The sequence below is a fragment of the Ictalurus punctatus genome, chromosome 2, assembly GCF_001660625.3.
Source record: "Ictalurus punctatus breed USDA103 chromosome 2, Coco_2.0, whole genome shotgun sequence".
NCBI lineage: Eukaryota > Metazoa > Chordata > Actinopteri > Siluriformes > Ictaluridae > Ictalurus > Ictalurus punctatus.
This window is the reverse complement of record NC_030417.2, coordinates 28,458,015-28,475,292: the sequence shown is the minus strand read 5'-3', so window position 1 is coordinate 28,475,292 and position 17,278 is coordinate 28,458,015. Positions and strand designations below refer to the sequence as shown.

General features: G+C 43.9%; 1 protein-coding gene across 3 annotated transcripts in view; it reads left to right on the top strand.

The window, feature by feature from the left end:
* Nucleotides 1-17,278, top strand: part of LOC108274279 (retinoic acid-induced protein 1) — a 37,224-nt gene that overhangs the window by 15,860 nt on the left and 4,086 nt on the right. The window contains exons 1-3 of one of the 3 annotated variants that reach the window (XM_017484369.3): nucleotides 1,687-2,079; nucleotides 2,209-2,308; nucleotides 11,220-16,974. In XM_017484369.3, coding sequence (XP_017339858.1) covers nucleotides 2,286-2,308; nucleotides 11,220-16,974 — 5,778 coding nt within the window. In that variant the 5' untranslated portion in view covers nucleotides 1,687-2,079; nucleotides 2,209-2,285. Of the gene's footprint in view, nucleotides 1-1,686; nucleotides 2,309-11,219; nucleotides 16,975-17,278 lie in introns of those variants that run through there. The other 2 variants (XM_017484362.3, XM_017484378.3) reach the window with 2 other exon arrangements.

Genomic DNA, 17,278 nt, shown 5'->3' with positions numbered 1-17,278 from the left:
TCACCCTCTTGTGCAGAAATTGCACCTTCAGTGTAATATTTTCAAAACACAACTGATCTCAAATCAGCAACACACCACCTCATAGCTCATATAAATCCCAGTTGTTTAGTATTCCTTGCAGTTGTGCCTCATCGATGAATGCTGAAACAATGGTGTGTGTGTTGTGGGGGTGGTTTCAAGTGTATTACCGTCACCTTTGTGTTCCCTCTCTTTCGAAGGGAGGTTAATTACTGATCCCCGCTGCTGCTCTGGCCCACACCTGGCATTGTGTCAGTTTCTAGCAGCATTACATGAGCGAAGATGTCAATAAACACCCCCATATCCTAACTTCTGAATCGAATGTCAGTGCCAGAGAAAAGAGGGTGGTTCTGCACTGATGCTAATTAGCGTCAGTGGATATGAACCCCCATCAATGACAAACACATTAGACTGGATCCTAAATAGGACATTTATGTTTGTCCTTTGCCAGAATCCCTTTAAAGGCACTAAAGCTTTATTGTGGGCGGTAGTTATAAAAAAAATAAATAAATAAAAAGCGAACGGGTGACTCAAGCAGGCTAATAATGGTAGCGTTAACGTTGGTGTGTTTTAATGAGAGTGGTCCTGCTGCGCTGGCTTTCATCATGTTAGGGTTCAGAGGTACGTATATGGATTCTGCATTGGAAAAGCGGTGCGCTGCTTTATTGCCTTGTCTCTGACTTGGCCTCCCTCAGAGCTGCCTGCTGTATTGGTGATGTGCACCCTGTCATCCTCTCCCTCCCCTCTCACTCCAGACATTACAGAAAGAGAGGGATAGGACAGATAGGGCGCAATCACAGCGGAGATGAGACTGTGCCGCTCGGCTGGATGGACGGCAGATGCATTGATAAGGCTTGCAGGTTGTACACTACTCGCCTTGAATTCACAATCATTCTCCTTCTATACATGTACCTCATTTCTTTTGTGTTTCACTCTGTCTTCCCCTTTTTCTAGGCCCTGCTTCTACCCTCACCTTTCAATATCTTCCCTCCTATATGTCGTGAGTCTCAATTTTGCTGTTGATGAGGATGGAGTGCTCTTCAATGTTTCTGATGTCTGACCATTAGACGGCTGGTCAGACTATCAACTAGACAGCTCTCTTAGACTTACTCTCAAAAGAGTGTCCATTTCGCCTTCGAAGATTGATTGCGCCGAGAGAGCACCCAAAAATCCGGACGTATAAAGAAGAGATGACGCTGTGTAATTTTCAGCCATTGCCTTGCCTAGAAGTGTGCAGGCTACACAGGGTCACGGCTGTGGTTCTCAGTTTCGACCAAATCCCTTGATTAATAGGAACTATAGAGCAGGTATTCATATTGCCCCAGGGAACAAACACTATTTATTCATTTTCATAATTTTATGAGTGTGCTTTTGCCACCAAATGTCTTTTAAAAAAAAAAAGAAGAAGAAGTTAAAACCCTAACCCTAACCCACACCCCAGTGAATACTAAGTGTGTTCACAGAAACAGATCCTCTCCATAATCCTTTCGTGTCATCGCTTTTATGTACATAATAAGTTTGGTTTGGTTGGTTTTAGTATTATTTGTTGGCTTTCTTTGAAAATAAGGGAGTGGGTGACATCGGCCTTGAAACCTGTTATTGTGCCGCCTCGAGGACAAGCAGCTCAAAAAAAAAAAAAAAAAGAGCTCGCCGGTTGCCATGGTTACCTCTCCCTCCCTCAGTCGTGAGCACGCTTGTTTATCTCTGGTCGAGGCAGGCGGAAGCGGCAAAGCAGACGCTCTGATGCCGCTGTTAATGTCGCCCTCAGGTCATAAAAATCGACCCACCTAGCCTACTTACGAGTTTGATAGCGACGTAAGTGCGACAGTTATTCTGACAGAGACGAAAACGGCAGCGCGACGAAAGAAACACCTCAGCTAACTCGCTAGCACCCTGAGGCGTTCTGTCAGACGGCGGCAGTGATTGGCGCGCTCACACACTCCCGGGCGATGACGTAAGCAGCCAAAAATAAGCGCCGTATAAAACGAAGAGGCGAGATGACCGCAGTCGAGCTTGTACAGGCAACCAGGAGCTGTGTGTGGTATATAGTTGTTGGCGTGGGTGAGTCTAGGCGCCGGATTTTCACACGTACTAATATGATCTTATAGTTATTGTGGTACGTGTTTTAACGTCTAGTAGGCTGTACATTTTGGACGTAGCTCACATGCTCTTTGTCCTCTTCTGTTCCAGCTGAAGGGTGAAGCATTTTTTAAACAGTGCTCAATGTGTGGGGCAGAAGGATAATAATGACAAGATGAAAGGCAAAAATGTTTGAATCCTTTGAAAAGAGGTAAGGTAAAGGAGAAGGCATGTTTAGCAAATGTGCCGTCGGCACGAAACAAGGGGTTATACCGAAACAGTATAACGGTCTCTCTCTGGTAAACACACACTCTGAGTCACCCCTAAAAATAACGGGTTTGTCCCGCAGTACGTCCCTCCCTAGGAGCTTCAGACCTATCCTCTTCAGCTCAAGCTCCTCACCGCTGCCCTATTTTGCACACCCCCACATCTTCGCGTGAACAGACTGTATTGTCTCATTTCTCTCCCTTTTCTAGAATCTTCCAGGAGATCAATCCGTCACAGCTCATTAGCGAACATGCATCAGACTAAACCCCCCCTCTTCCCCACCCCCTACCCCGTCTCTGAGGTAACGAGGCTGATGTCAACCCCGGTTCGTTTTCAGCAGCACCTGACTAAAGCAAAATAATCTTGCCCAATAAACCAACTGGAACCCTGGCTAGCTCTCTTGGCCTCCACCTCATGCCTCGGTGTCCAGTCTGTGTCATTAAGGTGTGAGAACGGCATCAGTATTACACGCTCGCTCACACCGGCCCCGAGGCAGCGGGCGGCTAATTGCATGAGCTGCGCCAGCACAGATGAGGAGCGATTTGGCGGTGATGGGGCATGTTAATAAACGCAGGCTGGAGGTGGGAGAGAGAATCGATGAGCTTTAAGTGTGGGGGAGAGGGAGAGACCTGCCTCCTACAGCCAGAAAACAGTCCCCAATGGAGACTGATGGAGTTCTGCACATGGGCACATGCAAATATTGTTTTCTCCAGCCAGGGTGAAAGAGCTTACAGGCAGTGGGGGAGGTCTATGCACATATTTTTGCGTGTGGTAGGGGTAAGAAGAGAAAGAGTGGATGTATATTGTTTGTGTGTGTGCCCAATTGTAGGGTTATTATTCTCTGTCAGATGTGGGTTGTCAGCTGGGCAAAGACATGAAACAAAAGAGAACAGAAGGAAAACACAGTATGAAGGTGGATTTATAAGCCCAATAAACAAGATAGACTGGTTGAAGAAATCTCAGAGTCTATGTATGTAGGCTATTCATTTACATATCCAGCGGTATGTTCTTGTTTTTGTATGTAGAGTATATTCCCTATGTGCTGAGAAAGGGAACTAAGGAGGCATTATGGACAGGCCTACATGGGAGAATGGATGCTTTAGAGGAAATTAATGCATTTGAACTGAGGGACCGCCAGCTGAAGCAAATACTTACACACGCGCACACAAACACTTCCCTGTCATCACCTATTCCTTATGCAGAGAGCAGGGTGAGAGAATTTTAATGGAGGTCTCAGTGCAGCTCTCTGAAGTGCTGCCTATGCTCACGAAAGAGATCAAAACCAAGCAAGAACAGGACTGAGGCAGAACGGAAGGTTTGAATGACACCAGCTGAAAAGATGTTCTTTCTCTCCTTTCAATTGTAGACAGTGTGTATCTCATGCACCAGTCCTTTCTTTCACCCCGTATGCATGCAAATCAGGCATCTGATGCAAATGGGGGGTTGTGCGCTGTTTGTATCAGGCTCCAATCAGTAATTCTTGACACGGGTTGGTGTGCACCTGACTCCGCAGGCTTATGGAGATCGTGCTGCACCTCCACAGCAGGTGTTGTATACTACTCTCTTCAAACCACTGGCACTCTCAGTTATGGCTGGGACTGGCCAACGGCATGTTTGGTGAGCCGATCAGAGGCAGAACCGCGTTACAGCCCTGAACTCTCTCATGCGCCGTTGAGCCGCTTTCTTCCCTCACGCCTGCGTGTGCCTTCTGCTCTGAGACTTAGCGGGGCGACAGCATCATTTGCTTTCACGGTTCAGAGCCACAAAGCACCCCTTCCACACCACCTCCCTCTGTTTATTCTTTTTCCCTGCTCTCTTTTCTTCCTCCTCCATTTCTTGTCTTTTTCTTCTCTCACACTCGTTTCCTTCTCTCTCTCTGTCTTTCGTCTCATGCTGTCTCTTGTGCAAGGGGGAAATGGCTCTCCTGCCTCAAAGCCCTGAGCTGTCAGACTAGGTGTGTGTGCGTGGCTGAGCTGATGCTCCATGTTAAAGCAACACAGCACACAATTTGCCACTGCTGCCTCTTCCAAAGCTTAATCTCTGAGGATCCTGGTGCCTGCATTTACCAGATTTGGAATGCACATGGTGTTTGTAGATAATCTTTTTTTCATTGTGAGTCGATCATCTGGGGATCAAAGATCTGTGTGTACCAAAATACATTTTAGTCTATGTCTTTATTGGTACTGCATCAACCTTTTTATTTTATGGAAATTAGTAGGGTGCAACAGATGTCTTTCCAGTTTTTATCTTCGTAATGCTGTGTTTTGGAGCTATATGAGTGATGTGATGAGCTCTAGTGGACATGGAGTCTGGCCACATGCTGCTGACTCCAGCAAGGCTCAACTGGCCCAGTCCTCTTGCTCAGCCATCCAAAGGATAACCAGGCAGGATCCTGAAGGGCATGCAGACCCTCAGGTAGCTTTCCCTGCACAGCATATCATGCACAAGACACAGACAAAAACACGCACATGTTCTGCTCCCTCAAACTGATACTTCTGTCTTGAAAACAGTACACTACTCAGTTAGGCTGTATAATGCACACCATTTCACATTTGCCTGTACCCATGTTAACGCACTGGACAAAGTCGCATGTAAAAACATTAGTGTCTGATGAGAGTCTATAGGCAAGCCAGACAAACTGTAATCAGAGCTTTGTGAAGCTTTTAGGCAGGAACGCCAGATTTGGCAAGGAGTTTGATCCGCTGTGCTTTTCAGAACCTGTGTTCAACCAGCCGCAGCCCATCTCTGTGGCAACGGGACCTTTGTGGACATAAAGGACATCGGCAGGCTCTAAGATAGAAAATTGCACCTCTTATATCGCCCATAACCTTCTGGACTGTGGCATGAAATGGGGGAGGGAGTAGACACCTGCTGTCCTTTCTCTGAATCAGCTCCATCAATCACAGTTCTGCATGCAGTTGTGTGCACACGGACACTCACACACACTTCTACAGAGGAAATATGTTGAATGCTTTTCTAAAATGGAGAAGAATGAGGCCATGAGTCCTGCAGGAAGGTGGGATGGCAGGAGGCAAAGGACTGCAGTGCTATTGTGTAGACTTGAGGTGCATAGACCCAAGTGTAGAGGACACTCAGTCTGACAGCAGCCATAGGTGGAGTTGACTGTCCTCTATCCACAAAGGGGGAAAAAATGGTGAAAAGGAGAAAGATTTTTTCCCTGCAGGGGGACATGACCTTCAGCCAGCATTAAATTCTCTCTCTCTCTCTCTCTCTCTCTCTCTCTCTCTCTCTCTCTCTCTCTCTCTCTCTCTCTCTCTCTCAAAAAGCCCTCTTTAAAAATCTCTGCCCTCCGCTCCTACACTCAATTATGATGCAGGTAATCTGTGTGGTATTGGAGATTAAAGTTTAATTAGGGCGAGCAGAGTAATTTTGGCCTGGGTTTAATCTAATCATGCCGCACTGGTTGCCTGTGATGTGCCCTAATGTCTGTCTGTGCGGGAGCGGGGATCCAGTATGGCTTTTCATCAACAGAGAACAAAGGCTCCTGTCATCCTCATCTCCCTCTGCTGGCTTGGCTGTGCTCCACCAGCACATTCACACTCACCCATCCCTGTCCAGACGTTGTCCCCAGCCAGTCCACACAACAGACAGAAGGTAGGGAGGGATATGGTAGGGAGGGAGTGTGTGAGAGAGAAGGAAGGGAATAAATAAGCTAAAGCTCTGGAATCCCTTTGTCTTAAGCCTCACCCTCCAAACTGCTGACTCTCCCAGGCATCAAAGAAAGCATGTCTGACAGTGCAATCACATCAGCGGATCCTTTTAAAAAAAGTATGCTCACATTGGTCAACCCTCTACCACTCCTATCAGAGAGACAACGTTCATGCTTTCCTGTCCATTTTTACATTTGTAACATATAAGGCGCATGTAAGAGTGGTATATAATTTCTCTACCAGTGGTGGACTCAAGTACTATATTACAGAAGAATTACCATTCAGTCTAACAAAACCCTTAAATGGCATTTGCTAACTGCATAGGAAGCTTTGACAAATCAATTTTCTTTCAAGTGGCAACAGGAAGGGGGAAAAAAGAACAAAAATTATTGCAAAAAATTGCTCGACAACAATCAACAATCAACAATCCTCATTCGTCCATTTTACCTAGCCCCTCCTCTTTGTCCCTCTCTCCTTCTCACCTGTTCCCTGTGATTTATCCAGGCCCTGCTCTGATTTCACATACACAGTGTATCTGTGGCACAAGGGCTTTTAGCGTTGGCTAGGTTTGGCAGAAATGGGTTTTCAGAACAAATATTCCCAAGTCTTGTCCTTGGGTAACAAACAAACCTGTCCCACTGCCCCTTCTCCATGTAACTCACATTCTGTATGCAGCAAGACTGAATCTTAGCCAATTCCATTATTCAGACTTATTTCTGACCAACATACACAAGAGGAAGGAGCCAAGCATTTAAAGTGGTTCAACTGCTACACAAAAACGAGCTTCAGTTGGCAAGGCCCTCTGATAAATCGGTTCAAAGTGGCTTGGATTATTGATGCAGACCCAATACCATGATAGTCAGGGATCCTGGAAATTGTAATCTCAGACATGAGTGGGCTTGGAGCTGGTAGCACTGCATTAACTTGAATGTAGTAGTAGAATCACCTTTATCTTTCAAGGAAGTTTGTGTATTGCAAATCACATGTGACAGCAACAGCCAGATTCCCAAGGTCATCACCATCATGTCCTCTGGGGTGGGGTGAGTGGGTTTAATAGTTCAATTTGTATTTAAAGTAGACTACAGAAGAGTGAAGAAATTGTGTAACAGAAGAATGTGTTAGTAAGAGAGAGGTAGAGACAGTGAACAAAAGAGAATTGAAATGAATGGAGAGAAAAAGAGGAGGGGAGAAAGATGGTGGGGAAGAAAGAGCTAGCGTGAGTGACACTGCAATCGTTCTGCATCATCAATTAGGTGAGTTGAAGTGGTGGGGAGAGCGAGCAGAGCAGTGAGCCTCACAGGAAGAAATAAATGACTGTGCCCTTATTGAACGCAGCAAGGCATATAGCATTTCAGGCCAGTAATGTCATTGTGCCTTTGTACCGGTATTATTGATGAAGTCTGTCTCAAAGAAAATAATCCCTCAGCACAAGCAGCATTTGAGACTCCTCATTCCACCTGAGAGATCAATGTAAGCAATCTTTGGCACGGAAAATGCAGCAGTAGTACAAGGTGCAGTGCAGGAGAGTGGGAGTGTATGGGCCCAGCTGGAACGCCCCTGCAGAGAAAGTGTGGCCACTACTTCAGTAGAGTGCAGGACCAAGAGACAAGAGCATAGCAGTCTTACCTGCTAAGATCCCACCCTCTTTCATTTTCAATCTCACTCTACCACCTTCCTTTCTCTGCTTGTGCACCAGAAAATCAATCAGCCCGCTGCCCTAATTTAAAGCATTCTCTTTCTCTCTCTCTCTCTCTCTCTCTCTCTCTCTCACACACACACACACTTTCTGAAATTCCCAAGACAGCTGCTGAGTTCTTGGTTACATATGTAAATTTGGCTCCCATGCCAGGGTACTTTTTTCAGTATGGTAAAAATGGGAGTTATTAGGCCTGGATGCTGCATGCCAGCAACGGTGTGTTTATTTCTGTTTAGTCTACAAGACTGTCCCACAAAGCTGCTCACTCCCTGCTTCAAACATGTAGTTCATATTCACTTATTAGGTCAGTATGGATGCAACTGGACACACTTATGGACATGTCTTTGTCTTTCCATTGCTCTTTTAACACACACATTCAAACATGCACATTATGCACACTTCTGCATGCCCACACACTGAAGCAGGGGAGTAAAAATCGCTGGTAGAGAGAAAGCTTAAACGACCATAGGTTGAGTTTTGTCTCCCTCATTCCATATGTTGAGCTGTGATGCCATGGACACTGCTGGTACTAATGAAACAGGCAACAGCCTCCTCTCAGTAGGGACAGTAAGTAAGTGCAATCACTCCACTCAGTGTCGCCATGCCAGTGATACCCGGGCTCGACATTTATAACCCTCTAATGGAGAAAGTTGTCTGAACCTTACTAACTGCTGGCATTCAGCCAGAAGTGTCATAGAAAGATTTTGTGTTTGTAGCAATCAATTATAAAACCCAACATAAAACAATTATCCACTGATGTAACACATCCCAATTTTTTACTCCGCAATAGTGATTCTTTAAAAAGAAAAAAGCAGGGCACATTTTAATACCAGTAAACCAAAAATAGAAGCATTTCTCCGTCTATCGTCCAGTAATACCCTCTTTAATTAAGAACATCCGTACTAAATAGATTCATCGTAGAACTGACCAACAGGATTTGAAATAGGCTAAATCAGAACAGACTGTTCCAGAACATTTCAAGTGGCCAGTGTCCAAAAGGTTTTCTTTTCTCAGTAATTGTTGTGTAGGTCAGTTCCTTCAAAAGGTCAGATTGAAACCTTCAGCTCTGTCGGTCAAAATGACATGTGGGAAACAGACCTTGCACTTGGCCAAGACAGTGCAGCCAGTTGAAAGTGTCCAATCTCATTTCCATCTCCTCCACAGCATTATATTTGGCTAATACATGAAATGAATTACAAATCAATCCAAATATTTCAGTGCAGATATTTACAGGGAATTAACTTAATAAATTTTTCAAACTTTTCCCCTTTCAACTCCGAGCATCTTCCTTGGATGAGGCCACCACAGCTAAAATGGCAACATTGTTATCCTTGTGTCAACATACAATCTGTTTTATTTGAATGGACAACAATAAAATGTGCACTTTCATATAATCACACCTTGCTGTTTACTACACACCCTTTTTGATGGATAGCTATGATCTTCCTAATGTTCTGAAGACTACGAAACCTCAGGGCTTTCCCTCGGCAGTTCTGATGAAGTATAACAAGCCCCTTAGTGAATTGTTTCCAACTGTCAACTTTCTCCACCCATTGTCAGTTGGATACTGCTCCTGGTGGAAGTGCATTGTTTGTGTTTTGGATGCTATGTGAAGTGCTAAGTTGCTGACCATGGTGCTGAAACCAAGTTAAGATGGTTCTGACTCATTGAAACTCCTTTATCACACACTTTTCATACACATCCCTGTCAAAACTAATTTCTCCTGGCTTTTTTAACAATAAAAAAAAAAACAGCATCTTATTTTTGTGTACCATGTTTCCTATATGTTTGTCACTACATGTATTCTTTCTTCAGTAAAATGATGTTGGTTGCATTTCCTGTAAATTGTCCTTATTCACTAATTCCATAACCCCAGGTGTTATATAATGGAATGGTGAATACCAAAATATCGGACTGGTTTATTAGATTTCAAACCCAGCACAGTGGGGAAGAACAACTGTCATAATGGCCTTTCTTATGAAGTGACCATTGCTTTGATTATTTTAATTAAAGGATAATACCTAGCTTATGGCCTTGTGTTAGTACAGAGATATAATCCCCTTCAATATCCAGCCATTAGACTTATTCTACAAAGCATAATGTGCAGAGCTACTGTACTAAGTCCCTATTCTACTAACTTAGTTATAACTAATAATATTCTTAATATTATAAGATTTTATTTTTATTTACTATTTTTGGAACATTATGATATGCTGACATGTGGAAAGCAAAATCAACGTCTATGATTTTCTTTGAAAAGAAATTACTTAAATTATTTTTATAGGAAGTAGCATGATATCCAAAAACACTATCCAGCACTGAACTGTACAAAAAAAAATCTGCTTGTTAGGTTAACTAGGATGTCATCTAATATAGCTAGGATAGAAAGTGCTGGTCAAGACCTACATTTTCTTGGAAAGGTCTAATTGGATGTGCCTATTTAAATATGCAACAAAAATGCACCACTTGTACATTTCACTGCATGTCATATGCATCTTAGAGGTCCTGGAGCTTGGATCCCAAGTGATGTAATTTGGGTCATTGTGTAAACAAGCACAGCAGCATCACTGAACTAGTAATAGATGGCTGGCAGCCTCCTGGGAAGCTGCTATGGCACTGCTGAACGGCAAGCTCAGGGGCCTGGTGACTTCAGACAGAGTGCTAGTGAGATGAGTAATGCGAACATCTGATGGGACCAGGTGGTTGTCCCTTGATAGGCTCCCAGTGCTGGAGGACAGCAAGTGAAGAGCTTCTATTGCACTGTCTCTAGGTGACAAGTTTCCCTTTATAGTGCCTCAATACCACCATAAAACAAGCACTTGTTCCTGGCTATCTGGATGACAGTTCATGCTATTCAGGACAAAAGCTTTTGTTATTACCTGTGTACTACACAAAAGCTGAACAACATTTGAGATTATGTAGCATGTCTTTAGTGACAACCCCATAAGAAGGTGTATTGGTTATAAGGCTTTGGAAAATGTTTAATTAATAGATGATCCTTTTAAAGAAGCAGTTCTCAAACTATGCCCAAGGTGACCACTGGGATCCAGAGTCTAGAATGTTTTCAGATCTAATATTCCTCATTTATTCGGTAGTTATTAAGTTACTCATAAAGATGTTGTCAATACCATGATGTTTCAGGTACACTACATGTGTTTAATATTTTGAAACAATAATACATAATCAATGACAATTGATGCAGAATGTTGAAATTCCCAGATATAAAGAAGGGCTTTGATGATTGAGTACTGCTGGTGTAAGAAAATGACATTCTGTGTTGCTAAAAATGGAGATTTTTGATTTTCTGAATGGCTGAGTAAACTATGTTTGTATTAAAATTAAAATTGTCATATGTGACTGATTGCAACATATAACTGGGTAATATCAGACAGAAAAGATAAAGCATGCCAGCAAGTATTCTCTCTCCATGTCTTATTTCTATTTCTCTCTCTCTCTCTCTCTCTCTCTCTCTCTCTCTCTCTCCAAAGGAGCACCCTAGCTGAAGACATGCAGTCCTTCAGAGAGCGGGGTGGTTTCCAGGGCAACCAGCGCTGCTATCAGCAGGAACCCCATGAATTATCTCGCCTTGAGAATTACAGACATCACAGCCAGACCGGACAGGGCTATGAGGTGCACGCTCTTTCTGCTGCAGGGATGCCAACAGCAGGAACAAGCTCTAAGGACTGTTATGGGCAGCAGCCCTACCCCAGCTATGGCAGCAGTTCAGCTCAGAGCAAGAAATCATACAGAGGAGGAAAAGCTCCAAGCCAGCACCTGCAGGCTGGCTACAGTAGCCACATGAATTCTGGATATTCATCCCAGTACATGAGTGAGGGACACTTGCAACAGAAGTGGGATGAGTCTGGTCAGATATCTCAGTATGAACAGGACATTGTGGGTCATCTTGAGCCTGGAGCCAGTGGTGCATCCCAATACCTTGAGCAGAACATGCTAGCCATTTCTCAAAGCCAGTGCCATCTCCCCTCCCAACCCTCTGCACCTGTATATACAAGCCCCCATCAGCAAGGTCATCCTCCCAATCCTACTCCATCTCCATTAATGTACCCACAGAGCCACATTCATTTCCCTCAACACTCCCAACCACCCTCCTCCACCTCATCATCTTACTTGGAGAAATGCAATCCAATTCCTCATGGCTACAAAAGTGGCTACGGAATGCCACTTAATGCCCAGTATTCAAGGCAGATGGGTAACCACAGTAGTCTGAAGCAGAGCAGCTATCGGCCACAGAATAATTATGGCTACCAACAGCCTCCTTCAAGAGGTGGGTTTGAACAGCAGGCTTCCTTGCAGGGAATGTCGGGTACACCAGAGAGTCTTCAAAAGTTCCCACATTATAATCAGCCCCAACAAAACTACTGTATAACCGATCTTTCTGTGAGGTCACCTGAACAGTATTACCAGAACTGCAGTCCAAGCTCCAGCCACTCACCTGCAAGGTCTGTGGGTAGGTCACCCTCATATAGCTCCACACCTTCTCCCTTAATGCCCAATCCTGACACATTCCAGTATGGCCAACCAATCAACCCTTCCTCTTCTTCTGTGAATCTACAAGATCCAAGCATGTTAATGCCTCCACACACCCACCCATCCCCAAGTGTTAATCACCAATCTCAGAGCTACTCCAGTTCTATGAAGGACCGTTTTTCTGAGAAGCTTTTTTCTAACCCGAGCTTGTGGAGCCTTAATGCTCTGACATCTCAGGTAGAGAACATCTCCAACAATGTCCAACAATTATTGCTCTCAGAAGCTCTTATGGCCAACAAAAAAGGTAACAAGCGAAATCAGCCAAAAAAGGGAGAGGAATATAGGGGTAACTTAAAGGCAATGGAGGACTCTCCATGTCCTGATAGTCAACAAGGTCCTCTCCCCAGTGATTCTTATGGCACCCCTAGATCTATGCCAGCTGATCTACTAGAAGTAGGATACTCCAGCAGCACTGAAGATCAGATGGAACGTAACTACTACTACTTTGGTCAGGGCAAAGGTCCAACACATGCTTCAGCACATTCTCAATTGAGTCTGGACGCAGTTTCTACCTGCTCCATGAACTCAACAGATGACATGTCTGTCAGGTCAGGTGACTCAGATCGGAGTATACATAGTGCCGCCTCTGAAGATAATCTTAGCTGTGACCCTAGGGTGCAGAGAGTGCCATTTGGAGAGGAGCAGCACAGTTCTCTTAGAAACATTAGAAACGAAAGGTCCCCGATTAGTGTAACAGCTCCAAGCCCAATGAAGCAGGAAAGTAATTCTCCAATAGGCATAAAGCAATCTGAGAGTACTCAGAAGGAGAATTTTGAGGAATCTGCCTGGACTGAGAGGATAACTGATGAAAAAGAACTTGGAAAAATGAAGCTGGCCACAGAACATAAATGCAAAGGAGAAGTTTTTGAGGCATCTGAGAAACGACAGGAATGGTTAGAGGATGAGAAGTGCCCCACCTTTTTTCATAAGTTAAATAAAGAAGTGTCAAATGAAAGCTACTCTTATGAAACAGAAGACAGCATCTATCAGAAACTGAAAACCAAATATGAGACAGAGGAAGATGACTTTGCTGGGAAGTGTTGTGACACCAGCAGCAAAGGAAATGAAGATTCAGAAAAGAAATCTGAAATGTTCAAATCACAGAATAATGGCGAGGACCCTATAACAGCATCACCAGCTATTTCAAAAGATGTGCCTGAGTCCAATCTATATTTGCCTAGGAAAGAGGAAAACTCAGAAACAACCCATCTCACCTCTGAGTGTGAATCTTCAAAGGAAAGACTGTCAACCTCTGAGAGACAGAATGATGTCTTTGAGGAGCAACAGTCTGCCCTATCCTATTCAGTCTCTAAAGTAAGAGAGAAAGGAAGTCTGACATCCAATGAAGATGTGATTAATAATAAAGCAAAACTAGAAGAGTTCTCTTCAGAGGCCTGTAATAATCAAGGGGAGACAGCAAGTGGACCACTTCGTGTCAACACCGAAATAGCTGAGACCCATGTCCAAGATATAGCCCACAGAAGCAGTGAAAGGGCATGTGACATTGCACCTCAGTCTCACACTGTCAGGAGTGGCTTCTCAGCTCTCAATGAGAAAACAACACCTCAGAATCAGGCGAGGGATCACATTGATCACAATGATGCAAAAGTGCTGGAGCCTGACTCCCCTCAGTTGCCAGGCAAGTCAATAATATCTTCCGCACCATCTTGGGCTGATACTCCACCATCCCCACAGAAAGGTGATGAGGATGTGGAACCAGGTTTAAGCTGTCCCAGTGCAACAAAACCAGAGCCCATGGCCCCTTCTGCACATCCAAGACTATTGGGCAGAAAGCATGCAAGGGGTAGGAGAAGATTAATTCATTCAAATGCAGGGATGAGGAGTGTGGAAAGGGATGAGGCTCCACCATCTCCTCAAAAGCCCAGCATGCTCTCAAGTAACAGTGCTATCTTATCTGATCGGATGGAGGCTGTTCAGCTGGACATTAGCAGTCAAACACCAAAACTTCTGACAGAAGGTTTACCATCCCGTATGTGTACTCGTTCTTTAGGGTCGCAAAGTACCCCAAAGGTTTGTTCTCAAGAGAGAAGAAAACCAGGTCCAAAACCCAGTTCAAAACCAGGACCAAAACCTGTCACTAAGCCTGGCCTAAAACCTAGTTCAAAGCCTGTTTTAAAACCAGGTCCAAAACAAGGCCTAAAACCTGGACCAAAACCAGGACCAAAGCCAAGTCCCAAACCTGGTGCAAAGCCTTCTTTGAAGTCTGGTCCAAAACAGAACTCAAAACCAGGTCCAAAACCTGTGGCTGTGCCAAGTGTAAAACCTAGTCCAAAGCCTGGCCCAAAGCCTGCTGCTATACCTGCTCTGAAACCTAGTCCAAAACCTGGTTTAAAGCCTAGTCCAAAACCTGGTTTAAAGTCCACAGAAGGAGTAACGCCTAAGGGCCCTGGTCGGCCAAAAGGCCTCACCTCCAGGATCAAATCAATGAAATATGAAAATAATATAGATGCCATCACAGAACATATAGAAGATACAAGCTGCATAAGTGAAAACCCTGAACAACAAGAAAACACTGCAGTCACTCTGGAAACTGTTGTTGGTACTACTTTGTGCACTTCAATAGAAAGCACAATAGGTTCCACTTTGGACACTGCGTTGGATGTTTCTTTTGTAAATTCTGTAGCAAAGGATCAGAAGTCCATGGTATTAAGATCTCGGAAGCAAACACGGGAAAAGACAACAGAAGACAAGGAGAAAGAGAGAGACACATCAACTGAGACATCAGCAATAAAACCCATTGAGTCACATATACAGAAAGTGGCTCAGCCCTGTGAGAACCTAACATCAACCTTAATATCATCCAACTATGAGGATATCTGCACAGATTCACTTAGTCAACTTAATGAGCAGATTGTGTCAGTTTCAATCAAGAGAAAATCTAGTTTACAAGTCCCAGACCCTGTCAAGAAAAAGAAAGGTCTGAAAGTTAGTCAAACAAAAACACAGGAACCTCACCCAGAGGAGTTAGTATTGGAAGCCCAAGGATCAAAGGGAAGGCGAAAGCGAGGCATTAAATTAGAACCATCTGCTTGCAGCACTTTGACCAAAGATAATGTTCCCTTGGAAGATATCAGTGACACACCTTGTGTGGCTCCTCAGTGTCCTACTAAAACAAAATATCTGCCTCCTAGGAAAGGCAGAGGACTAAAATATGAAGCAATGGTTCAGAAAATCACATCCCCAGCATCCAAAAAACAACCTCTAAATATCCAACCAGATGTTGTGCTAGAAGAGTTAGCAACAAAGCCATCACCAGAACTACATGTAACAGAAAAAAGAAAGACAGTAAACACTACAATGGTAACACCAGAGGAGGGTGAGAGCACAGTAAGCATTGAGGAGACTCCAGACACAGCAGGTATCCAAACTCCTCGAAAGAAGCGCAGAAAGTGGGCCACAGTGGAGAGCACGGACACACCAGATATAGCATTGGAGACTGGGAGCCTCATTATCAACACACCAAGGCTAGCCAAACAGAGAGCCATTAAAAATAACCACGAGATGCATCTGAAGCAGCGGAAGAAGAGAAGAAAAAGCACCGAGCTTGCAAAGAGTGTGCCAATTGTGGAAACACATGAGCAGACTAATGTGTTCATCTCTCCCGCAGCACCTCCACCATCACCACCACCAACTTCCTCATTCATTCTAAACACAGAACAGAAGACAAAGATTGAACAGCTTTCAATAGAAATAGGCTCAACAGTAATTAAACCGAAAAGAGGCAGGCGGCCATCACTTAAAAAGAAACAGGAAGACTTCAGTCAGCAAATAGGAAATGAAGAAGGTCTAAAGGTAAAAAAAAAGCCTGGACCTAAAAAAAAGATCCAACAGAATAACAACGGCACCATCAAGGTCACCGTAAAGAGACTTAAGACTAAATTAAAATGCAAAAAGGAATGTATTCCTACTGTGAAAGGGATAGTGTCAGATTTTTTAAAAATGCAAGAAAGTGAAGGTAAGCATTCTTTCAAACCATATGTACGCATTGACAGCTCCAAAAAGCTTGCTTCCCTTTGCACAATCATAAACAAACCTGAGGAAGAGCATCTGCTCATCCAGACAAGAAAAAAGAACTTGGAAAAAAACAAGATAATACCAAACTCATCAATAATGCTCCAGGGCCCCTTAGTTAACAGAAGCCTAACCGACAGGTGTCTAATATGCTGCCTGTGTGGAAAGCCAGCAAATTACAGAGAGCTTGGGGATTTGTGTGGCCCATACTACTCTGAGAACAACATACCACGGAAAACACTGTCTTTAACGTACCATGAAGACTTCAGGCAAAACAGAGACAGAGATCAAGACGAGGTGGCCATATGCAGTGCTGAGCAACTCAATGATATGAAGAGAGGGGGAGAAAAAGACTTACTTCAGGAAGGGACAAGTGAAGGAGATTGCAGGCAGGTGATGAGAGAAAGAAGGGCACAACTTAAAAGTCATCTTGGCTTGCGGACGAGGTTCAAAAGACTGCAGCTGTTGCAAGGGAGAGCTGGTGGAGGAGTTCCCCCTGCTGGTGAGGAGGGCTCTTACTCTGTTCTACAGAGGTTACAGCTGGAGGCTGAGGTTAATGAGCACTGGGCACATGAGTCCTGCGCTGTCTGGACCAGTGGTGTGATCCTCATCGCAGGCAAACTTTGCGGACTTAAGGAAGCTGCACAGGAATCTACACTCACAGTAAGCATAGAGGCAATATAATTTTTCTAATATAATTATGTAAAATTTTAACATCTGTGATAAAGGTGCATGTCCATGAAAAGATGTAGATGTATATTGCATTAATTAGTTTTTCATTTCAAAATGAAAATTGACAAGCGAACAGCTTTTTCATTTATTTTTGTTCTCTTGGCTAACACAAATTTTTTCATACAGTTATTTTTAACAGCTAAATTTTAACTTGTTTCACCACACAAATTCTAGAGTCTAGAAATCAAACATTCAGTACCAAAATATGAAAAAATGCCACTGTTTTCTACGCTAT